Source organism: Aptenodytes patagonicus, chromosome 6, assembly GCF_965638725.1.
Source record: "Aptenodytes patagonicus chromosome 6, bAptPat1.pri.cur, whole genome shotgun sequence".
NCBI lineage: Eukaryota > Metazoa > Chordata > Aves > Sphenisciformes > Spheniscidae > Aptenodytes > Aptenodytes patagonicus.
The window spans coordinates 30,322,793-30,347,932 of NC_134954.1; the positions used below are offsets into that span (position 1 = coordinate 30,322,793).

Consider the following 25,140-nt stretch of genomic DNA (forward strand, 5'->3'; position numbering starts at 1 on the left):
GTTTGTTTTCAAATACTGGCATGTGACCCCCTCTGCTGATACTCACATTATTAAGATGTTTTTTAAAAGTGAAATAAAAGCCCAGTGCTTGAGAAAGCTGAGGCAAGCGGGGTTCTTACCTTATATAGCAGCTAATCTTGTTCAGTGTGGTCTAACCTTGTGACTCTAGTGCCAAAGTTTTGTGTATGAGTGTATAGCCAATAATAAATCCATCTTGTGAGTATTTTGTCTAATTCAGCTTCCTTTCCTCTTGGGGCTGTGCAGTTCGACAGGAACAGGAGCTACGAAATGGAGGAGCAGTAGATAAGAAACTCACTACTCTAGCAGACCTCTTCAGGCCTCCCATTGATCTGATGCACAAAGGCAGCTTTGAAACGGTAAGTTTTGGAATTTTGGTGCAATTCCTTATGTGATGACTGTGTACAGTGTGGAAGCCTCGTGTTAGGCTGCTGGCATGTATGGATCCATTTGTCGGATGATCAGAAAGTTACAAAGGACCATATAGTGATAAATATTTGATGGACTGCATATGGAAATGTTGATGACTTACTGAAGGACTTAAGTAATGATGATAGACCAGGTTGTTTATGTTTCAGTGTCAGTGTGGCAAATCACACTTGATGAAAGACTTTAGTGCACAAGAAGGCTGGTCAAAATGGAAAAATTGCATCCCTTGAAGTATCTCTGTATAGCACGATACAGGAAAAGCTGAAGTAAGATTGCTTTTGATAGGTGAGCAAGTACTTTGCAAGGGGCTATATAGTTTGCAGTACGGCCCTGCTAAGAAGCTCAGGCGGAGTTATAGGTTAAGTGGTTTCTGATACCTGAGCTAGTAGAAGTATTTGAGTGTGGCTTTGTCATGAAGGCACGATGTTACCTTCAGTAGAGGTCTTGCTCTTGTATAAAATCACAGCGGTTCTCTTTTGCATCTGGTAGTGGTGGAAAAAGTATCCAAGAGATTGTCTGCCTGAGAAGGGGACTGTTAGCTTCAAATAATTTTAGGTGTCACCTTTCCTGTCTGTGTAGGCATGTGTGGGTCTAGTCATAAGTTGTTATGATATGAATCAGTGACTTAACTAATGATTAGAGAATATGCAAATTGGTATATATTTTTATTTTTTTGAGTCCATAATTTCTAGATATTCTTCAGAAGTTGCAGTTACTACTGAACTTCTACCTGGTCATCTTTAAGTAGCTGAGGTTGATTATTATGTGATGGTTTCATGAGAATGCAAACTAACGATCAAATGGTGCAATACAGATGCTGCTAACAGTGCTGGAGATCTGACTCCATGAGCTGAATAGAAATATTATTTACATTCTTTTCACATTTCCCTCTACTGCTGTGCACAAATACTAGAGCACTGCTGGAGAATTTTTGGAGAAATGCTGTGTGCCTTTATTGGGTCTCCAGCTGTCATCCTGTTGGCCTCATCTCTCTTTTTATGCTTCCCAAATCACCAGGGATCAGTTGGCTCGTCACTAATTCCTGTGTTCTGACAGTGCTCTCCATATGTTTAATCTAACAAAATTCCAGGTTAACACTATGTCCTTTCAAGGACACTGATGGAGAATAGCTGTCTGCCTCAGCAAGTAATTTCGTGCAATGGAAGCAGACGAGCGGACTGAAGTAGTTGGTGCTGAGGTATCCCTGCCTTGTGATATGTGGTTCAGGGTTTGTTTCAAACAAGGTTGTGTCAGGTCCTCCAACTGATGATACCTACTGGGTCTGTGGTTCAGAGATGTTTGTGAGCCAAGCGAATGTGTGGTTAAAGGCAACAGTAAAGGGAATTCACATGAAAACAGCCAGTTGTGCTCCAGACTGGAACATACACAGTCAGCGAGTGCCCTCTGACCTCTGCTGTGGAATTTGAGATGTGTGCTAGTCTTTCCTCCTGTCTTGCTGAAAACATATCAAGACTTGAGCAACGTTGATTGTGGCATCCGCCACAGTCAAAAGTAGTTTCAGAGGGTGAAATAACTGATTGATAGATTTGATTGTCCTAAAGTGTCTGCATTCTTATTCAGTCTTGTAAATAAAAAAAGGGGTGGAGAGGGGTTTGTATATACACACCTTGTTCTGTTCTTTGCAGTAACTCACATCTAAAGACATGTACACTTTCTGGTGTTGGTATTCACCTTTTTGTGTTCTTGTACAGTTCCTTGTCCCATGGGATACCCTTCATTTCAAACTGATGCTCCTCAACCTCATTGCAATAAAAACCTTCAGCTTCTCAATTTGTTGACCATTACCCCTTCCATTTTACCTTTTATGACTGTAGACTGCTGTTCTGCTTCAGCCTGGGACAATGTCAGCCTCCTGTGAATCCAGTGACCAGAGTCTCTCAAAATTCATGTCTAGCAAGCTGCTGTTAGCTTCTCCCTTCTCTGTACTCTTAGACAAACATATATAAACTATATAATAAACCAGAGACCTGTATCACATTCCAAAGTACTAAAGACTAAATACTGTCATTTTGATGCTCTTGTAGTTTAGTGTTAATCTAAGTGGGGTTTTCTTATTATTACTGTTGTGTGGTATATTCTAACCTCTGGAGGGGTGTGCAAGAACATTCTGCCAGTGTTGTGCCATGTACATTTGTCATAGAATCATTTAGAATTTATAACTTTATTCAGGCTTAGCAAGAGTGGTGGCATCTGGTCTTACTAAGGTTTTCATGTATCTTTGTTGCTCATCTTTTGTTGCTCCTCTTTGGGTACTCTTAAGGTTGATTTTGATAGTAAGTAGATTTAGTTATCTCTGGTTTTCCCCGAGAAATCTCATTTTTCTTCAATTACAAAGAAACTTTGTTATCAGTAAGGTGCAGTAAGTTGCCATTTCATTTTAACTCAGTAATACTAGCTTTTAAGAGTAGGTGAAAATTAACTTCATTGAAGAGAAATTTTCAAGTGTTGAATGGCATTGATTTTTTTTTTTTTAACTTGTGATCTGTGAAAAAGCGGTGTGCTTCACATACAGAACAACTTATGATCACTATACTTGTAAAGTTAAGTGCGTGATTAGCTAAATTACACCATAAAAATGTGGTGAAAAAGATTTGATACAGAAAATCTGTAAAAGACTTTCTTTTAATCCTGCAGGCTTTTTGAACATGAGCCACTAGATGTTAGTTACCTAGTGACTGGTAGAATGGGGCTATATAAACCAGAGGCAAACAACGGATGGGCCAGCGAGATACTGACCTGAATTGCCTTTTTTTTTCTACTAGAAAATTTCAGAGAAACTTTCAGAGCTTAAATACACATTGTCACTAAAAAGTCTGTATTTGAGTAGTGTTGCGTGATTATACGATTAAGCTGTTGTCAGTTAAGATTGCACAAAGGATTTGTAACTGTTGTTTCCTGACTGTAATATTGAGCTTTAATGTGTATTAAGCTTCAGAGTTATGTCCTTAATGTAGAGTCTTCTAGGAATAAATCATTAGAGTATAATAAATAAATAAATTGCACACCAAACATGCTTTGTAAAGAACAGCATGGTTTTGTTCTAATCTCAAAGACTGCTTTCAAGAATTGCAGGTGTTCATCTCTTCATGCATATGATGTGAGATAATTTGTGGGGCGTATACACCAAATTGACTTAGTTTACATTTCTTGTTTAGGGAGGAGATAGTTCTGGTGTGTGCAATTCTGTGCTTAACACTCATTAGGATTTTAGTACTTCTGTGAAGTGACCGTATGTAATGTTGCAGAGTTTCAAGTCTGTCTATATGAAGTTTCCTCATTTTACAAGTTAAACCTTTTCTAGCTGCTCCCTGCTTTACAGCTGATACTGAATTTTTTTCTTTGTAGGTAGCAAGCAGCAATAGTTTGGAAGCTAATCTAGTCATTGCACTCAAATGGTGCAACTGTCTTTGCATAAGGTGCTTCTAGACTGGCTGTTTGCATAAGCATAGCCTGCAGATGCACCTTTGGCACAGCAATGGCTGGTTGATGAAAGGATGTATGCCCTCACCCAGACAAGAAGAGTAAGTGTAGCAGATAGGATATTTCTTGTTAGATAATCTCGTGCTCTGACTTTGTCACCTGTATCATCCAAACTGAATCATGCTTAATTAGCAGATGTCCAGAAGGTCTCAAGATGCTGGCTCCACTTACTTGTTTCTCTCTGCTGACTTAAAGGAGCAGTGCATTTCAACAAAGCTGAGAAAGGAAGAACCACCACAACATTTATAAACCATACATGGTTCAGAAAAGTCAGATGAGAGGAAAACATGTTATTGTTCGTAGTGCAAGAGCTAGAGGTTATCCAGTGAGATCCAGTACTGGGTGTAAAACAAGACTTCTTTCACATATTGTCTAACCAGATTGCTGGTTTGTTGCTATAAGTTGTCATAGTGATGAAAAATGTGAATGGGTAGAACAGGTAAAGGTAAACTTAGGACAAATTGGTTTTGTTTTGTTTTGGTTTTTGCGTCTGGCTGGTTGTATCTGAGATCCATTGCCTCTGTCTTTGAAAGTTCATACTCTGCTGATTGCTGAATCCTGAACAGAGATGTTTGCAAAGAGTGGTGGTTCTGTACTTACCCTATCTGTGTGCTATTTAAGTGCCTGGCGCTGGCCTTTATACCTAGAAGGAGGAGGAGAAATGGGGGGCAGCTGATGTTGGAAACAGTGGATCTAAAGCCATCAGACATAGCTTTTGGAATATGCAAGCCAGTTCTTAAGCCTTCCCTTGTTCTTTTGTCACTTACCAAAATGACCCACCAATATAATCTCCAAACCCACCGTGTTTCTTCCCCCCACCCTTTTCTCCTTCCACCCACCGCCACCCCCTCAGAAAAACCCCAGTAGCTGTGTAAGAGCAGAGGTGTGTGTGTGTGAGATGGTAGCAATTTAACTGTGTCCTTTTAAATGTTAAATGTGAAGCCTGTTGGTTTTAGAAGGAAGTTAAAAGTAGTTTCAAAACCTATACCTGCTCTACAGGTGAAAACTCATCTTTGCAAATGTTCTGTGTGGAATTTCCTACTTGCATCCTTTCTAGGACCTTAGCTGGACAGAGGAGAGGTAGAGCCAGGTTTTCACTAATATTGAAAAATATGCAAAGTAAGTGTAGAAGAGCAACATGCACTTTCCAGCTTTCTAGTTGTATATTTTTGAGTTTGTTCTTTTAATCCAATATGGATTACATTAGAACACAGGACTAAGGCAATCCAATTGACTCAAATAACATAAAGATTTTTGTTGCCTTTAAACTTGGGCAGTACCTCTAGGCCTCGTCTTAAACTGATTTCCTAGAATTAGTTCTCAAAATCCACAGTTAGCTCAAACCAAGTCTTTTAAATAAAAGCGTAATGACTATACTTAAGATCCTTACCAGTTACTTAGGTGTCACCTGCCCCACTTTTCTCTCTCCTGGTGACCAAGCACTGGATTCTGACATGGTAATATTAGTGGTAAGTAGTTAGCGTGAGGTCCCTTGCGAGAATAGGAGGACTGTTCCATGCTTCTACATTCATTTTTTTCCTTTGAGTAAAATAAAAATCGGCTCTGCAGGTCACTTGGCCATTCAGATTAATTTTGTAGACTGAGATTCTTCACTTCGTGAAGCTAAGTGTGTGGGGTTCATGTGTCTGTCTATCACACATTGGATAGGCAGACTATTCGAAAGTGCACTGGCTAAAATTAATTTTAGAAGTAAAAACTTTGGTTTGGGGAACAAAATATTGCCCAAAACAGCAAAATCTTGCATAACATCCTAATTCCTTGAATTTGCTGTTAAGTGCATTACCAGCAGGATGGTGAACACACTTATAAATCCTTTTTTCTTTTTTAAAAGGAAAGGGAGTTCATATGCTAGTTCCAGTCTTTCCAGGTGGTAAGAGCATTCCTGCTGTTGATATAGCCCTCTTTTTTTCAACAGGTATGACAGTTCAGCGATCAGAATTACATTCTTGATCAAACTCCTACCATTAACTTGCAACCAAGCAATCAGACAATGCCTGCTTTGTGACTCAAACCAGTAAGATTTCTTCCTGCGCCTTCCTGTCTTCCTCCCCACTTGCAGTCTGGATAACCGAGCATCAAAAAAGGATGCCTAGTTCGGCAGTTGCACAGTAATAGAGTAACTCAAAACTTGGAGAGAAAAAACAAAACACGGAGAGAGGGGGTCCTGTTGAATTAATGCAAGTCCTCTGTCAATTATGCAACCTACTTAAATAGAAGATGATCCACAGGTTTATCTTTAGAATGAGCAGGTCTTTCCTTTGTTGTCAGATCAGTGTGATTGACTACACTCTTTCCCGAACAAATACTTTATTCAGTGTCCCTGTGTCCCCCCCCCAAGTTGCTGTCCCCACTCTGTGCTTGGCTTGTTGAAATCCAGCAGCTCTGTTCATCGATGTGATTCTGTAATTCAACCAGTCTCATTTAAAGCAGATCTTTCAGCCCTGCCTTCTGTTTTGTGGATGCCTTTTCACTAGCACTGTCCATCTTTCTCACTGTGAAAGGGTTTTGGTGAAAAAATCTGACAGTGTTAGAAGCCATCACTGATCATTGCTGGCATTGGTTATGTCTGGCTCTTCAGTTTTAGCTAATGAAGCTTTTCTCTCTACTTACAGGCCAAGGAGTGTGGTCAGATGCAGAACAAATGGCTCATGATAAACATTCAGAATGTGCAAGATTTTGCCTGTCAGTGTCTCAACCGCGATGTCTGGAGCAATGAGGCTGTGAAGAACATAATCCGGGAACATTTCATTTTTTGGCAGGTGAGAAATTTAATGGGGCCGTGTGGGTAACTTGGTGTCCTGGTAGATGGGGCAGTGAAAAAAACAGACTTCTTCAAATAAAGTGGCATTGCTGCAGTTCTCTTGGTGAACTTGCAGAAAAGGTGCAGTAGTTCATGGAGATGTAGTTTATGGATGTAGATGTAGTTCATGGATATGCATTTGAATGCATAAACTTGCCTTTCACTTGTGCATTCAAGATGTTACCACGTAGCTTCTAATACATGGAGTGTTAGAGGCGTACTTTCAGCTTGGCAGAGTTACTGAGAACTCTATGTACCATTTGTAGCGTATACTGTAAAATAGAGAAAAACTACATTTTCAAGGTACAGTTTGTTTGTGTTCCCTTTCCACCCAGTAATTTGCTTCCAATGTGGTATTTTGTAGGTATACCATGACAGTGAGGAAGGACAGAGGTACATACAGTTTTATAAATTAGCAGACTTCCCTTATGTCTCCATCCTGGATCCCAGGACAGGTAAGAGAAGTGACAGTTGGTAACCTGCAGTTTATATATCCCGTGAGAAGGACTGACAGTTGTAGGCTAGAATACCATCTTTTGCAGTATGTGTTACATTCAGCTGAAGAATTTCAGTTACATTGTTTTGCTCTCTGAGAGACCTTGTTGTCCCTGAAGAAGTGAAGCGGTATGTTTTGGAGGAACTAAGGGAATAAAACTCCCAAGGCTTGCTGGAATTTTGTGTATTTGGTTATCGTACTTGGTATAGCTTAGCGAGTACTTTGCTTAGAAAGTGAAAATAGTACCACCTGGTGGTAAAACTCTGAAATTAATTTTTTTTAAGTGTCCTTTTAAAAACTGCTTGAAATCATGTGATGAATAAACTACAATATTTATAAGCATTACATGAATCTGCTTCCTGCTCCTTGCACAGTAGCTTTGTGAGGCTCAGCGATGACTTATTAAATTGCATCTTAATTTTGAAATACCATTTTGGCTTTAGTTTTGGTTTCTTTTTTTACCTGAACAATCAAACTTCTACCTCCCCTTCCAGCTCTTTTGAAATTGTAACTTTTTCTTCTGTATCCCAACACCCTTTCTTCTTTTATCATCATATAATGCAACTATATTAATGGTCTGGTCTCCTGCTTCTCAGGACTGAAGTAATAGTGTCTGTAATCAGAGCTGAGATTTCTTGATATTTGACTTAAACCACCCAAAACCTTTTTTTTTTTTTTTTTTTTTAATGTTGAAACTGAAGTTAGGATACTCTTCTTAGCACTTTACTGTGCTGTTTGCCAAGGTGTAGAATCAAAGCAGGCAAGAATGTAGAAGTGCTTCTTCATAAACTTAGTGGTTTGGCTTTTTTCATTTTGAAGCTTAATTCACCATTCTGTGCACACGTTCCCACAGATAAAAAGAAAAGAACGGAAATAAACAGGGTCTGTATTTATGTCTGTCCATGAGTGAAACCTTTTCAAGGGAGTGGAAGGAGGAAGCTTCATAATTATCAGGTGGTAGCCTGTAGGAAGCTGCAGTTCCACAAATATGGACTCTTGAAGAGTGCATGCATGGCAGTGAATTGGTGTGTTTGACTGCTAAGCTGCCATCTTTTGCTGAAATTATGTTTCATGACACCTTTTGTTCCCTAGGCCAGAAACTAGTGGAGTGGCACCAGCTAGATGTGTCTTCTTTCTTGGACCAAGTGACTGGGTTCCTGAGTGAGCATGGACAGCTGGATGGCCATTCTACCAGCCCTCCCCAAAAGTGCTCTCGTTCAGTAAGTATGAGGCCCTCTAGGAGGACTGGAGAAACCTGAAGGAGCATGCTAGTCTGTCTTCATCTAGCTGTACTGATTTCCCATTCAGTAGTATAAACAGACTTAATGAGTTAGTGCAAGAGCATGCAAAAATATGGTGTACCAGGGAGTGCCTTCTCCCATGATAACTACTTTTGTTCTGCAGTTTGTGCTTTTAGTGTTTGTTTTGGATCTAGCAGTCACAGAATTGTGCATGTGTGGAAGGAACATATATTACTCCATGCGAAACTCCAAGGAGAAGTCATTAAATAGTCATAGCATGACTAGCTTTCCATGCTGTTTGTTTTAGTAGCTTCTCTTTGGAAGACTGATGTCCTCTTGATTTTCAGTACATATTTAAAAGTGATTTTTATGTATTTGTGTTTATGTCTGTATTCAACAGGAGAGTCTCATTGATGCCAGTGAGGACAGCCAATTGGAAGCTGCTATCAGAGCCTCATTACAGGAGACGCATTTTGATTCCTCGCAGACCAAGCAGGAGAGTCGGTCAGATGAGGAGTCCGAGTCGGAGCTTTTTTCTGGAAGTGAAGAGTTTATTTCGGTTTGCGGGTCTGAGGAGGAGGAGGAATCGGAGAATCCTGCCAAGTTGAGGAAGTCTCCACACAAGGACTTGGGGTATAAAAAAGAGGAGAGCCGGAGGCCTCAGCCTGAGCCCCCTGCAAGGACTGAGCCTGGGACTACATCAAATCACAGAATACTGCCCTGTATTGATGCAGGGATACTGGAGGAGTCAACTGACAAGCCTGAAAGTACGTTTCAGGGCCTAGATGTGAATGGTAAGTTGTCACTTTTTTTTTTTTATAGTGACCTGTGTTTTGTTTTTTTTTTTTCCTGAAAATCTTAATAAGCTGACAAGAATGGTTTTATCCCTTGTTTTGAAAAGCTAATCTTTTCTTCTGTCCTGTCCCTCCTTGACACCAGACGTTTGAGCAATTCACCTTGCCAGCAGCACCACTTTGGCATAGCGATGTCACAAACTGCAGAGTTGTGTTAGTCACTGAGCTCAAGTTTCTTAGTTTGAGACCTTGTCCACAAATAAAGTATGCATTAGTGTAATGCAGGTGCATATGACAGGGCTTCTACCAGTATGGTAGGGAGAAGCAGAATAACATCAGCCCCACCTTGTGCTCCGTTAGCTTGGCTGCCTTGAGTCTGGGCTGAGTTTTAGTATTGCAACTTTGGCTAATACAAACGATTCCTCAGAGTCTCTGTTCCTTGCTGCAGTGCCTGAGCTGGGGTGCAGCAGAGTGGGGTGGTCTCAAAGGCAGGGGTAGCACAGTGTGCTTTGCTCTGGGAACGCTGACCTTTTTCAGTCACTACTATTAACTCTTGAAAGAGTCCCGAGTTTGATGTGTATATTTTAAACACATGTGGTAGAAATATATCTTCATAGACTGGAACCTTGTATTTGTCTCCAGTCCGTAACCCTGCTATGCTGTGCAGTAAAGCGTGCCACCTAAAATCTACAGAAGAGCTCAATTCAGCTGCCTTGTTGTTTGTTAACTTGTAGTAACTTCCTTTATGCTAGGACCAAAGGCACAGCTGATGCTAAGGTATCCAGATGGAAAGAGGGAACAAATTTCACTGCCTGAACAAGCTAAACTTCTGGTGAGTAGAGTTAATCAGAATCCTTGTTTGAGTACAGCAGAGTTGAAACTGGAGAACTTCTTTTCCTGTAGTGGCACTATTGACATTAGATCTAGTGAAAGTGGTATATCCAGGGAATGTTTGCATTGTCATTCTGTTGTGTTTCTTCCGCGTCATTCCTCTCTTCCGATCAACAGACTCTGCTGGCTCTGTATGTTTCCATTGCTGCTTGGGTTGCATGTACACTCCAGTGTCTTCCTTAGTCCCAAAACTGCTAGTTTCCTTTCTAAAATGACTCTAAATGGCTTTTGCGTTAATCATTAAATTACTGTAAAATACTCTCAGCTCACTCATTTTTGTGTTGGTTTTTTTTTTTCCCCCTAAATGGAAAAGTTCAGTCGTTGCCCGTGGTCAGATAATGGTAAAATCAAAGGCAAAACTCTTCATTCTTTTTCTCCATCTCTTTCACTGTACTTCCACACTCCCTTCTGGATGTGGATGACAGAACAGGCTTTGGAGGAAGTTCTCCCAAACCAAATTTGTTACAATATTATTTAATTACTGTGCTTCAGGTGTGTGTCTCAGCTATGCTTTGGGCTTGTTTACCTTGGAGAAGTCGATGTGGATGGCGTTTCCATCAAAATTTTGCAGGTGCTTATCTGGAAGCAGTGTGTGAAGAGGACACTATATTCCTATTAGCCATGAGTTTTCATGACACAGTGGCCAGTTAAGCTCATTTTAATGTAATCAACCTAAAAGCTCTGTATTGAAGTCTTAGGGAGGCAAAAGCACACCTCTCCAAAAGGATCTCATGCAGATTTAGAAGAAAAGTGTCACATCTCTTACAGAAAATGAGACTATAACCAAGTCTGCAGCACTCTGGAAACATACAGTGTCTCAAGCTCATATTCTCATCCTTAACTGTTTTGCTTGAAAATACAAGGGGGGGGGGGGGAAATTGCCTTTGTTATACCATCATCTCTCAAAACCCAAGTGTAAACGTAAGGTTGTAGACTGCCTGCAGTACTACACGTGGAGTCCTGGGACTGAAATATAAAGACTGAGGAACACTGTCAGAGCATCACTCTTACTGTAGGAACCACCTTTACTTTCAGACCTTCATTCTTGCTTTGTCATAGCATTCATCGGTGTATAATCTTTTTCCAAGTACTCTTTTATATCTTAATTGCTTTTTGAAAGCAGTCTGTTACATAAAGTTGTGTGTATTATTAAACATGTAGCACTTCTGAATACTTAATTTATTTAGGTGATACATAGGTGAAATACTGATATATTGCTGATAATCCTGACTTCTGGTTTGACTCCTTATATGGACTGTGGTAGTTAAAGGAAGTTAATCTTAGCATGTGATTTCCTTTGCTGCCTCCTGCTCTACACTCAGCAGAGGAATTTAGGTGAGTCAAGGTTTGTGGGTAAAGGTACCTTTTTATTGCAGAGCTGAACAGGCAGCTTTTGTGCTCGTGTCATGTGATCTTTTAAAGTCATTTCAGTCAGATCAAGATTGAGTCTCAGATGTTTCTTTGTGAGCATCATTTCTGTGCTGATTTTTTTCAGCCCTTAGTTGCTTCCATTTTAAAGCTGTCCAGGACTATAAAAAGAAATTGTTTAAGGAGGCAGTTGCACTTTAGAATTTTTAACTGATGATATGATGTTGCTCTCCCATGAACACTGGCTGTTTTTAAAAACATGTTTTTTAATCATTGCATTGTTGTCGATTAAGAGCGGCCTCTTTACACTCTGTTATCTCCAGAATGTGCTTATGCTTCCAATATTACCGTAACCCCTTTTTTCCCCCCCAGGCCAAAAGAAAAAAAAAAGGCAACACTGCCTTTTTATCGAAGCGATTGCTCGTTGTGTGCAATTAAGTAGCTGACTTCACTCTGTTCAGCAGCTCAGCCCTTCATCTGCATTGCTGACTGGTTGCCTGAATAACTTGTTGTCTACCAATTGTTGTAAGGTGTGCAGGAAAGGTTGGCCTTTAAACGGGGCAGGGGAGAGATGTGGGCGGTAAACTTAATTGAGTTTTTAAATACAGTAGTTTGTAAAGGAATTTTGATCATCCTTGTTGCCTGAAAAAGAAGTCAAAGCCACTTACTTGTATTCCTCATCAGACACAGGCATTGTAATCTGCAAAGCCTGTTGGAGAACAGTCCAGGTAAAAGAGGAGGTTGGGGCAATAGTCTCATACCAAAGGTTTGTGTGTGATTTTGATGAATCCAGAAGAAATCTCCATGCAGCTGCTTTCCTGGCTGTTCTGCAGTCATAAAATCTTGGAAAAGTCCAGGTTGAAAAGGATCCTTGGACATCATGTGGTCTAACCCCCTGCTGAAAGCAGGGCTGTAGATGGGGTTATCCAGGGCCCTCTCAAGCTGAGTTTAGAATACTTCCAGCAAGGGACATTCTACCACTTCTCTGGGCAACTTACTCCAAAGTTTAATTTCTCTCACAGTAAAGAATTCCTTTGTTATATCCAGATGAAATTTCCCCTGGAGCAACTGTGTGCGTTTTCTCTTGTCACCGTGCATCTTTGTGAAAGAAATGCCTTCATCTTCTCTGTATTGGAACACTGTGATGATATTCCCACCAAGCCTTTTGCTTTCTAGGCTGAACAAAACCAAGTCCTTCAACCTTTCTTCATGTACCAAGGCGTGACCTATACTTTAGTAATTTTGATGGCCCTCCACTGGATCGTCGACAGTTTTTCCTTGTCCCTCCTGAATGTGGAGAGACCAAAACTGAACACAGTATTCCAAGTGTGGCCCAGCAGAGTGGCATAATCACATCCCTTGATCTGCTGGCCATACTCTTGTTGGTGCAGCCCAGGTTTGCTGTCACTGCTGCAAGGGTGCACTGCAGACACGTGTTGAGCTTTGTTGATGAGTTTTGACAATCTTTCCATGAGAACCTGGATCTTGACTCTAGGCAAGCAGCAGGCTTGCGAGACTCGGAGTTAGGTCAGCAGTTGGGTCCCTCAGCCCCCTGCAGAAGGAGTCCCCTCCACCAGTGTGCACTGCTGCTTCTCCCTGCTGGTTTTGACCTGTTGAGTAGGACCAGTGGGTCCAGTTGTGTCTCCCAGTGGAACTTGTTTGTCCTCCCCATTTATTGCCAAGACTTTATATTGTTTTTTCAACTTATTTTTTTTTTTTTTTTTTTAATTTTTCCAAATGAGGGGAGAGCTGCTGTTTTGCTGCCACAGGTTGTGAGTCTCCAGGGTGCCTTGTCCTGCAAGTTGCTGTCCTCCCTGCGTTTGAGTCTTGCTTCTGGTCATCCCATTCTGTCTGTACCGCAAGCCCTTGCAGTGTTGCTGCCAGCATCCTGCTGCTTTCCTGCTCGTCTTCCCTGATGCAGCAGAACATCCTGATGTCTTCCTGCAGCTCCTTGACCTCGTGCTCCATCTGCATTGATGCCCCTGAAATACTAGGAAGAGTGCTACGGGCTGTTGTGGGAGACCACGTCCTGTGTCATGTCAGCACCATATGACCAACAGCTTTCCTACTGGAACACACACTAAAATGAACAGCCACCCAAGTGATCTCCCGAGCCACTTGCCTGTGAGCTGTGGCAGTAACTGCCAAGTGCTTGTTTGCTACCACTTTCTTCTGAGTGCTGGGTCGCTGTGGTCCTGAAGTGGCAGCTAAATAGCAAGGGGAAGCTACTGGAATAATTAGTACTAGTAGAAGCTTAATACTGCTAGCTTACCTCCTTGCACTTAATATACTGGCATAAGTTGCCCACCAAAACTATGTGAACAGTATTGTTGGGACCCCCTTATTTCTTCATACTTTCTGTTTTATTAGATATTGTCTTTTTTCCCCTCTTAAAAAAGCTATGACTTTTCATTCTGCCCGAGTCCTGTTCTGTTGCTGTAGCCCCTACTGTTCTGCCAATCTCCATTTCTCTGTCCCTGTCTATTTGTACTTTACATTCTCATCTGCTGTGTTTCCTGATGAACTTGGGAAATTTCTCATTGTAGCATGGACATTAGCTCTTCTTGATATGTCTGCTTGTTGGGTTGTGAGGCTGATACCCCTTCATCCCAATGCCCTCTGTTTCCTGCCCCAATTGCTATTGTAGGCAGAGAAGTCAATGAATTGAAAAGAACTTTAAAAAAAAAAAAAAAGAAAAAAACCTACCCAAATCCTCATGCTTCTTGAAGGCAGGAAAATACATTTTTAGTAAAAATACTGCATTTATTTTTGTCAACATTACCTGACAAAAATGCTTCTTTGGTGGCTTTTAGGTTTAATGTAAGGGTAATATCTGATAAACAAGTGAGGGGGCTTCTGTTTGGGGCACTTAAGGATTTTTTTTTTTTTTTGCGAATCTTCTTTTACTGTGATTTGATTGTGTGATGTGGAATTCGGCTTGCTTGAATTAAAGTACTATTATGTATGTCTTCTGTTTAAAGAATCAGTTAGGTAAAGGATCACTTGGTAATTAGTTTTTATGATTATTCTTACCGTGTGTGGGTCAAATTAGATATTGAAGTAAAAGAGGGTCTATACTATGTGCAAAATTTCCAAATTTCCTTTGACTGTGATTACAAACTTCCTTTTCTAAAGGAAAACAGGATTTTTTTTTACATTCTTCTGTGTTGTTTTGAGTTATATGACACTTCTTTGCCTTTCTTTCTCTCCAGGCTCTGGTGAAACATGTCCAGTCAAAAGGATACCCCAATGAACGCTTTGAACTTCTCACCAACTTCCCTCGAAGGAAACTCTCCCACCTGGACTATGAGATCACGTTACAGGAGGCAGGCCTGTGTCCTCAAGAGACTGTCTTTGTGCAGGAAAGGAATTAGCACCGTGGCCTGAGTTCTCCCAGCCTTCCTCCCCTCTCCTCTTTGCCTGGGACACCAATTCATAAATATGCAGTTGAGGGTCATAGGATTGCAGTGCTGAAATCAGGCAGGCAGCTGGCTGGCCCTTCTCTCTCTTCTTCCCTTCTCCTGCTCTAGTGACCAAATGAGAGTGTTCAGAGTTTTATTTTCTTCCTCAGCCTGGGCCCTGCGGAGAGCATTGGGAAGAAAATCTTGCCTTTGTTTTCATGGAATTAAGTAAAACGGTGATCTGTGTATCCAGTATGCTGGAGCTTGGAGTGGCCATAATACACATACCCTTCTTGCTGCTATTCTTAAATCTGTTTTGTTTAATTTATTTTTGAAAATAGTGTGTGATAAGGCACTGAGTCATATCTCTGTGAGGAGAGAGTGTAATCTTCAGTACAGTCTTTCCTTTGTTTTGATTCTCTACACGAAAGGTCTCCATTAACCTTACAGCCTTCTTAAGGATTCACTTATGTAACGCTCTGTGACAACTTCGTTTTTGGGAAGGAGTTGGGTTGAGCTGTGGTGAGATACTTTGCCTCCATCTAATTTAAAGGCTTCTAGATTGCATGCATGTTTTCCTCCTGCTTTAAATGCTGCCAGCGAACATGGTAAAAAAAAAACAGCCAACCAAAAAGAAAAAAAACCCAACTATACTCTATATGGGGTTGACTGCTTGGCCCAGAGGGAAAGCTGTGTGTCTGGTGTTGGAGCAGAACTGACTCCTTGGTAGAAGTAGGTGGGGTTTCCATTTGTTTTCTCCCCAATATCCCCTAAGTGTCTCCTTTTTTACGTTCTCTCAGGATTTTCCAAATGGTGATGGAAGGTGGCAGGATACTGTAAAGATCTTGGACTCTCTGGAAAAAACCTGTCATAAAATTTTGACAGTTAGTTGGCTTTTTTTCTTTGCATGGTGTTTTGTTTTGTTTTCCCCAGGAGCAACTTGCTTTGCAGGGGCTTTAGAGCACTGACTGTGATTGAGCAGGACAGCAAGTCCTAGGCAGGTTTTCTTTCATTAATTAAAAACATACACAGCCTTGTCAAACTGTGGAATGAATTAATGCTTTATAAAAGACTTCACAGCCTGGTGGCTTGAATGTTCTAGGCTGCTTTTTATTCTGTTTTCATGTTCAACTACTGTCACTTACCTCTAAATCTGGAAGGCTGTATGGAAAGCTACTCCTTTATTCAGGCTTTCTTTTCAGCTCTGGAAGCTGGCACCAGAAGTCATGCAGGTGTATCCGGTGTGTACACTGGGCTGTGCAGAGTGCCCTCTTTTTCCAGTGTCTTCTCTAGACATTAAGGTGTTGATCAATTGGTGTTACAGTAGGTATTACAGTGGGATAAAAGTTAACTAACACAAGCCATCCTCAGGGTGGATGTTGAATTTGTGTATTTACAACTAAGAACTCAGTTTAGTGTGCTATTCATCAGTGAGGAATAAGGCATGTGAGACCTACCATAACAGCTAACTTTTTCTGCAACTGTCAGATGATTATACTTGTTAAAGAAAAATACTTTAGTGGTCACAAATTTACTGTAGACTAAAACTTTTCAAGATATTTTGCCTTTAATTTCATACTAGCCTGCATACTTCGGAGTCTTTAAATGTAGGAAATCACAGAAAATGTCTTGCATTCCCTGTGCTAATATTAGCTCACAGCTGTCCTCTGCTCATAATTGAGGTTTTGCATGTAATCACAGAATTGTATAAATTGATTTCCCTTCTACACAAAAACTATTTTGCATTCTACTGCAAGATGCAGTATCAGGAAAGCAAAATCTGACCACAGTTTCCTGATCAATGGTTGATATGACATCGGATGTCATTTTTGGTTTGTAAAGAGATCCTGTCGTGGAGGTTGCTTCCCAGCATTAGAAAGTGAATTGCAAGGCTAGCAGAGGAGGGGGGGGGTGTTGGTTTTTGGCCTGTGAAGCAGCAGTGGCACCTCTAGACTGAAGGATCTTTTGTGTTTCTAGGATATCCAAATTCATAACTCAGACTTGGACAGATGAGAGAGCGGGACAGAAGGAAACCCTTTCTGTGTAGGTCTGATGCCTCCCTAAGTAGCTTCAGCTGTCTAGTTGAAATAACTCACTCTGACATTTGTTGCCTTGAAACTCATTACCTCTTCTGTGGTTACCCACAAGAAAATTAAGGCGGTCTGCCAACAGGATGCAGTACCCAACACGTGTGTATATTCCTTTTGAGTCCCTTACGCAGGCTGGGATGGGAGCATGTTGACCTTTCCTGCTCTCCTGCCTGTTCCTGCCAGTGTAAGGCAGGGAGCCTTTGCGGTTCCACTGATTTCTCTTTTGAGTTGTTGCTGGTTGGCTGTGTTTGCTGGTTGGAGGGCCAACTCATTTTGGACAGGCTTGGGTTTGTGTCTGCTCTGGGAACATTGTTCCACATCAACTTTTCTAGCAGTTGAGTTAAACATACAAAATTGACGCTGCCTTTTCAGTCCTAGCTCTGTTTTATTGGTAGCTTCTCTTCTTCCCCCTTGCCCCTCCCCAGTCGTACTAATGTACGTGGGGTTAGGCTGTGATATGTTGAAGCAATCTGATGTAAAATAACTAACAGCTTTATCAGCAGCGGGGAAGAGGGGAAACTGCATTGCAGGCAAGAGCATGAGCTTCTTGCATCAGTTCTGCTGCTGGAGAGATTGTACACTGTGTGGTCCCATACTGTGAACCTTCCTTTCTTACCCCCTCTTTCAGAGCTCAGCGCCTGAGCTGCAGGGCAGCGGGCAGCTGGCAACTAACTTTCTTCTCTGCTCAGCCGTAAGGAAAGGAGTAACCTTACACTCATCATCTTGCTATCAAAAACAAAACTGGGAGCCCATGGTTAGCTTTTCATTGATTTTGTTATGCCAAGAGCAGCTCAGTCACCTCTCTTGCGAGGAAGCAAATGTTGCACTTGGCTGCTGCAAGTTTATTTTTAAACCATCAAGAAACATGCCTCAAGCACAGTGAATGGTTTTGCCTGCTGGTGTAGCGGGACCAGGAGTGCTTATGCTCTCGCTTCTTTTTTTCTTTCTTGAGGTTCTATTTAGAAAAATACTAATCTTTTTATAACCTAACAGGGAAAGAAGAATGTGAAGTTGAAGATTTACATTGAAAATGGCATTTTTCTTCTGTGTTGCAGTTCCTAGTAATTTGTTCTGCTCCAAGAAATGATGAGCCTGTTTGTTTTGTTTCGTTTCTCTGGCACGATGTGTTTTTCCTTCCAGTTTTCTTTTGCTTTGGTCTGTGAGCAGGAGGCAGAGGAAAAAAAAAAAATCTAAGAAATATGCGTTCCTGCATGTGGCTCTTCTTTCCCCTCTTTCCCCCTTCTTCCCAGCCCAAATAAAAACAGTGCTGCAGCACACATGTCAATCGGCTGTGCTGTGGTGGCTGAAAGCTGTTCAGAAACAGCACCAACCAGGATACAACCTCTTCAGATCTTCATTCATGTTGAAGCCCTTTGGACTTTGGAGGAATGTGTTTTGCTGGCCTGAGGAACGTGGCTGAAAACATTAACCAAGTCATGCCTGCAACAGCTTGTAGCAGTGAAGGTGTAAGCTAGTTGGGCTCTAATTTTAAAGAGCCTTTGTCACAATTGCTTCTAGGTGTTAAATCTGAAATTCAAATTGCTTTTGACAAGGTTGGAAAAAATGCCTTAAATCTGATTGCAAAATAAGATGTTGAAATGTGAAGGACAAAGGAAAAAAGTCCTTCAAAGGCTGTGGTTTGTGGCTTCCTATGGGTGTTGCTTGGCCATAATTTGCGTGTTGTGTTGCAAGGACTGCTATGAGTTTGGAGGAGCAGAAGTGCATGTAGACAGTGGAAGTCTTTCTGGGTAGAGAACTGAACAGAGCTAACGTGTTTCAAGCTGTAGCTTCTTGCTGCTTGTGGATAAGTTTCCTTTGCATGTGCTTTTCATCTAACAGTGCTTTGGTTTGACATTTAGTGTCTAATTGCAGCTCATAGTCACAATCTCAACCAGTATTCAGAAGGCAAAATGAGTACTGGCTTTCCCTGCCAGGTGCTGTTGACACATTTACTGTTGGCTTCCCACTTGTGATCCTTCAGAGGCCCAGAGAAGGATTTCAGGTCTTCTGATGATATGTGCTCTAAGTGAAGTTTCAACCTTAACAGCATTCCCTACTGACATAAAAAGGGCAGATAAAGACGGTGCCAAACATTTCTGGGCATTCTTGCATTATTTTTGTTAGGCTTTGAATTAAGGTCTGCGATTTTTACATTTCTGACATTCATGGACTGAAGTATGTTGCCCTTCCTGATAAATCAGATAAGTTGACTACATCAATATTAAAAGAATGTGCATGTATGTGCGTAATAGCCTTGTAAAACGTAGTTGTCTATAAAAAGGCAGCCAAAGGTACCATTGTTCCTAAGTAGATTTAAACAGCAATTTTGCATCAGCATACTTTCCAGAGCTCACTAGATCTGCTGCCTTGCTATTACAGGAGAATAACACCTCTCGTCTGTAAAGCACGTCCGTTGTTTGCTGCCGCAAACAGCTTGTGTTTCATGTGGTCCACTACTTTCATAGATGCATTCTTTAAAGACTACCAAATTTATATACTCATCTGCACCAGCTTATACCAGCTTCCACTTTTACTGGTGCTACGGTTTGTACCCTTGCAGAAACTGGCAGCTGGTTTTAGTATGTGTTTTAATAAATAAATCTCACTGCTGAAGGGCCTGAGTTCTCAAATACACTTTTTAGAAAACTTCCACGTAATTGTGTGCTTTGCTGTTTCAATAGTCCAACATCTTTGGACTACTGAAAACTTTTTCATTAAGTATACTTGAGTCCTTGATGGCTAAGTGGAAAAGTTTCTTCAAAGAACTAGAAAGAAGAGCCAGCATCCTCCAAAATTAAAAGTCTTGTCTCTGTGCAGGAGGTCTTTGAACACAGCTGCCCTGTAGCAGAGGGCACGACATGCGGTTTGCAGCTTGTGCGGTTAGCTAATGACAGCCAGAACTGAGAACACGCTCCTCGCCTCTGGGAGGAGCTGGGGTGCTAGGATGCTGAATCCTGGCTTTGAGTCTGTTCTTGCTGGAGCACGGAGCTTGTTCGCAGGGATTGGAGAGCAACAAGGCCTAAACTAAAAGCAATTTTCTTTTGGGGGCAAGGCATCACTTGGGCTGTGTTTTGTCAGGTACCAAATGCTGCGGAGATGCATAAAATACGGTGTTTGTGGTTTTTTTCCTAAACCATGTGAAGAAACAGATAACATAGAGACCTGTGTGCGAATGGGAAGACGCATGTCATTTCAGGAACTTACCACTGAATTTTTATGCCTTCTGATTTTTTAGTAAATGTCACTACTTCTTGTTTAATCTCTTTTTAGTCAAGTTAGTAAAAAATAGGTAGTCCTGTATTCCAAGAGGAGGGAGGGTTAGCAGAGATGTGCTTTAGATGGGTGAAGTGTAAAGTGTCAGTCCCATAAAGACTGGGTGTGCCTTGTCTAGCTGTTTTAATAGGTTTGAGTGCAGCCTCTCCTCTCCCCCACCCTTTCTATATTTATTTTAACAGAAACTATTTTCTATAAATGGAACAGCTATTGTTTTAAAGGCAAAACAAAGGTCATGTTTTGAGCCCTATATTGGCCATCTGCGTTGTTGGAAATACCCGCAGTCGCATGTTTGGAGTTGATCTGAACACATTTGACGACCGGCTGTTGAGGTCTGTTGGTTTACGTTCTGCAAAGACAGTCTTGCCAAGGTTTTCTCTGTCCGAGCCCAAGATCTTACTGCAGTTCGGTTATACTCTGCTATCTGCTCCTGAACCGGTGAGGTTAATGGATACCCTTTCTGTGATGTTGTACAGGATGACTTTTACTCCAGTCTCCTCTTGTCCATGAGATGCTTAGTGTCTGTCTACTCCCAATAAATATAGCCATATGTATATACACACACACACATATGCACACACACACGTGTTTTTAATCGGAGAATGCGGCACTTAACATCAGTGCCTCAACTTGCCTCAGTTTTATCTTCTGTTGTTTTACATGGGTATATTATGAGCGATTGCAGAATTGGGATTTGGTCACTGTCTTTAATTACCATGAGTGTCTGCAGTACAGAGAAAAGTCATTTTGTAACTGCTTGTTAAATGGTGCTGAGACTTTAAGGTATAGAAGGATAGATAGTAAAAGTACATGGAGCAGGGGGGCGAGGTGCTATTTTATAGAACAGATTTATATGAAGAACATCTGGGTAAAACTCAACTCAGAGACGTGGTGCCTCACCAGAGACACCAGACTATAGGATAGATGATTTTTTTAAATGAGGCTGTTTCCTCTAATTGGTGAACTTACAGTTTCAAAATTGTGACTTTGCCTGTCAGTTTTTACAGTGGTCACTTTTTTCTTCAATGATGGCGACTTCATGTGGGAGGAGGGAGAGGATTAATGTAGAAGATTTCAGCTCACTGTGCTGGGAGGGACCAAACTCAAGGAAACCTCTGATCTATATACACAACTGCTGCGTTTTTTTATAAATATATGTAAATGTCCTATTGTAATATTTGATCCTGGAAATAAAACAAACTGTTTTCAGTAGCTTTCTTCATATCTCAGTTTTTGGGTTTGGGGTTTTTGTTGTTGTTCTAATGAAAGTCTGTCCCTGCATTATATGGAGAATTTCTGAGTTTTTCCTTAAGGTTATTGGGGTAGAAGGAAAGAAAATCAAGCCAAGTTCCCTATGTGTGTGTATCTGACTTTTTAGTAAAACTGTCAGATTGGGTGCTTTTCTTTTTCCTTTGCCTCCTGGTCTGTGAATCTCGACTTGGCAGAATAGGTCCAGGTGCCATAGCTTCTGTTGAACCTCTGGGAAGTTTACAATTTTCCTACCCTGGCTGTAGCAGCTTTCATTGGCGTTGTCTCTCTTTACAAAATAAGCAGCAGAAGCTGCAGCTCAGCTGAAGAAGTCCGAATGTGTGTAATTTTAGATACTAGCTCCAGGTCTGCCCAGCCAGCAAGGACAGGGCTTGCCTGAATTTGAAGCCTGTTTGCAATATGGTGTCTGATAATCAATATGACAAAGTAGCTGACTTCAGTAGAAAGCATCTGGTTCCTGCTGATAAGGAATTGTTGATTACAGCGAGCTGCTTGCTTAGACCGAGAAAGCTTCATCCCATTCTAGCGGTCACAAAATCTTTAAGTGAGACAAACTTTTGGTACCTTGATAGGAAAAATACCCTTATGAAAATGAATAAAAAGAGGCAGGGCTAGGATTTTCTGTCTTTCCCAATGGAAGAACAGAGAAAATGTGGCTTTCTATTCTGAACCAGCAATGTTCTCCTGGTACAGGTGTTGTCAAGACGGAGCCTCTAACTTCTGCAACTGTCGTTTGGGCTTCTTGGGACGTTCCTGTAAAGGCCTCATGTGAAATGCCGATGAGCAGAGTCCCTTCTGGACAAGTACTTTGCTTCCCCACTGTACCTGCTAAAGCTTAAGAAACTGATCTCTGGTCATCCTCATGTTCCTGACCGTAGGTGGGTCTTCACTGAAACAGTAACTTAGCCACTGCCCCCAGTCTTGCCCTGTTTGAACCCTCCAAAAAGTTATGGAATAGGGTGACTGACTGTGCCAACAGTCATGCTAAAACCTTCAACCAGTGTTCATCGTGACTCATTTCCAGCATGCCTTGGAGAGGAGGGCAAATGGGCTTGGCTTATTCAAACCCAAAGGTTTCTCAAGAGATGATGTCCAAGTTGCGTGGTTAACACCCTTCTGGGAGGCACTGGCCTCCGGAGGAGCCCAGGAGAAGGCTGTTGGTCTAGCTGCCTTTCCAGGGCTGTCTTGGAAGTGACTTGCTCTTTAGTTTTCGGCATGTGCACCTCTCCTTCTCACTATGTTAACTGGACAATTCTGGTTTCTGTGATGAAGACTTGCTTGTGCGCCTCCCAAGGCTGGAAAACAGCCTGATCTTTTCATGCAGCTTAGGAAAATATTTCCTGTTCCAACTGAGTCGGAAATATTTTTTCATCACAGTCTGCAGGTCAAGGAACTACAGGATAGACTCAAGATAGCTCTTGGTTTTAATTTATTTATTTTTCCTTTCTGCAGACTCCTTCCAACTTTTAACTGGGTTGGTTTATCTCATCTGAAGTATTAAATCAGGTGAAATTCATAAGGAAGCTAAAGCAAATGCCATATTGTTTAGCAGCATCATGTTGGTATTTCTTCAGTCTGAGTTCTAGCCACAAACTCCATGCAGGGCCTGTCTAAGGGGATCGCGGTTGGCAGTAAACGTGCCTGCACCTGAGTTCAGAAAAGTCTTAGCTAGCTAGTGGCAGAAATAGATTTGCAGATGCTACTGAGAGGAGTGGGAGAGACCACTGAATTGTGCTGAGCATCCTCTGGACAGGACCGAGGTGGAGGTTAGTTTGGCACAGAATGGTTCGATCTCGCCGATTCAAACTCAACTCAGCCTCTTTGATTCTCCTTGAAGCCAAACCACTCTTGAAACCCAACCTGCTGTGCAATTTCCACAGCCCCAGAGGAGTCTGGGGAAGCAAAGAGCAGGGGAGCGTGCTTAAGAGGGTGGATGCAATGGTTATAAAAAGCTCACAGACCTTAAAGTTCAGAAAGAACCGTTGCCGAACGTGACCTGCAAACCATGGACTGGAGAGGCAGAGCCCTCTAAGTGTGATGGGATAAAGCGACACAAAACAACTAGGATGAAAGCAGCTGGCATCTCTTCAGCTGCAATCTGGTGTCAGTGAAGGAGTTAGCAGGAGGACCTTGCTGAGTCAGAATCGCTTTGCGTGGGACCATGTTTGACAGCGCCGTGGCTGGGTGACTTGGCAGCAAGTTACTTGCCCGTAATTGCCGTGCTGACGCTTTCATAATTAAGTTCCCACGCGAGAAAGGGAGGCATGCAGCCACTCATGGTGCTTGGGAAGCTGTGCAGGGCTAAAATTAGCCTTTTATTATTATTATTGTTACTATTACGGACTTGGGCTGGAGTGGGTGTAAGGGGAAGATCAGTGGTCCTGGGGAAAAGATTCACCCTGACGCTTCACGCTGAATGGCATGGGTTTTTCTGTGGGAGATGATTGACCAGATCATGTGTGTGGCAACGTAGGAAGCTCAGATTGCCATGACGTAGAAAAGGGCACAAGATGAGGTTGCAACACATTTTCTTCCAGTGGAGTAAAAAAAGCTTCCTCTCTTTCTAAGCAAAAAAAAGAGAGGAAGGAAAAATTAGATTGTTCTCAGCAGTCTGCTGTCCTACATGTTTTGCCTTTGCTGTTGTCTGCTTTTTAGAGATCAATTCATCTTACTTAAGAATAAAACGGGGATTTATGTGCTGGTGCAAACTCTGATTTTCCTTTCAGAGGAACTATCATTATTCAGATAATGTGCTCCTCTCACCTTATTTTTCCTAGAAAAACAGAATTGGCTGATGTAACCCAGCCTCACCAGTTCATCTTTTTCCATGTGGCACTCAAGGGCTCCAACTCCATTTTCTATTTCTTTCAACAAACAGTGGCACGCTGTACTTAGAGCAGGTTTTATATTCTCGACAGTCCCGTACTCATTGATTTGAAAGCAGGAGAAGCCACTTTGAAACATGCTACTTGGGTGTGTTACCCTAGGTAGAGCAAGTTGGGTTATAAACCAAAAGGTAGCACTGTAGTTGCTTTTTTTTATTTACTATATTGGAGCAAAACTGTATCAGGTCTATAAGATAGCTGCACTTACACTCTGTGTCCTGTGGCTGTTGCAGATGGGGAAGCCCATATCCCAAGCAGCTGATGTGCCTCGGGTTCTCATAATGAATGAAGAGGATTCTTCCTTTTGCCTGCACAGCCCATGAGCAATTCTCCTCTTTGCTTGTGCTGCCTGCAACTCCTCTGCCAGAAAAACTGCCCTATTTTTGCCATTTTTTGTACTTCAGTTTCCCTGTCTCCTGTTCTCAGACACAGAGGTCATGTTCTCCTGGTTCTGTTCCCGTCTTGGAGCTGCTACTGTCAGACCTTCTCTATGGGGACAGAAGAGGAGCTTCCCCATTGCACGCTGTCAGCCACGGGCACCCCGGATGGGACTTTGAAATGCTGGTGTCTGATGACTTGCAATAATTAAGATCCAGAAATAACCTTTCTCTCTCAATGTTATCACCAAGGTGAGAGATACATATGTAATGGGGACATGCTCAA

At 41.8% G+C, this 25,140-nt stretch overlaps 1 protein-coding gene across 1 annotated transcript in view; it reads left to right on the forward strand.

Annotated features, from left to right (window-relative positions):
- The window catches only part of UBXN7 (UBX domain protein 7), a 31,387-nt gene extending 9,852 nt beyond the window's left edge, over positions 1-21,535 (forward strand). Inside the window, exons 5-11 of the mRNA XM_076341829.1 lie at positions 265-377; positions 6,582-6,728; positions 7,134-7,224; positions 8,358-8,485; positions 8,907-9,300; positions 10,053-10,132; positions 14,772-21,535. Of these exons, the coding sequence (XP_076197944.1) occupies positions 265-377; positions 6,582-6,728; positions 7,134-7,224; positions 8,358-8,485; positions 8,907-9,300; positions 10,053-10,132; positions 14,772-14,933 (1,115 nt within the window). The 3' untranslated portion in view covers positions 14,934-21,535. The remainder of the gene's footprint in view (positions 1-264; positions 378-6,581; positions 6,729-7,133; positions 7,225-8,357; positions 8,486-8,906; positions 9,301-10,052; positions 10,133-14,771) is intronic.
- The last annotated feature ends 3,605 nt before the right edge of the window (positions 21,536-25,140 follow it).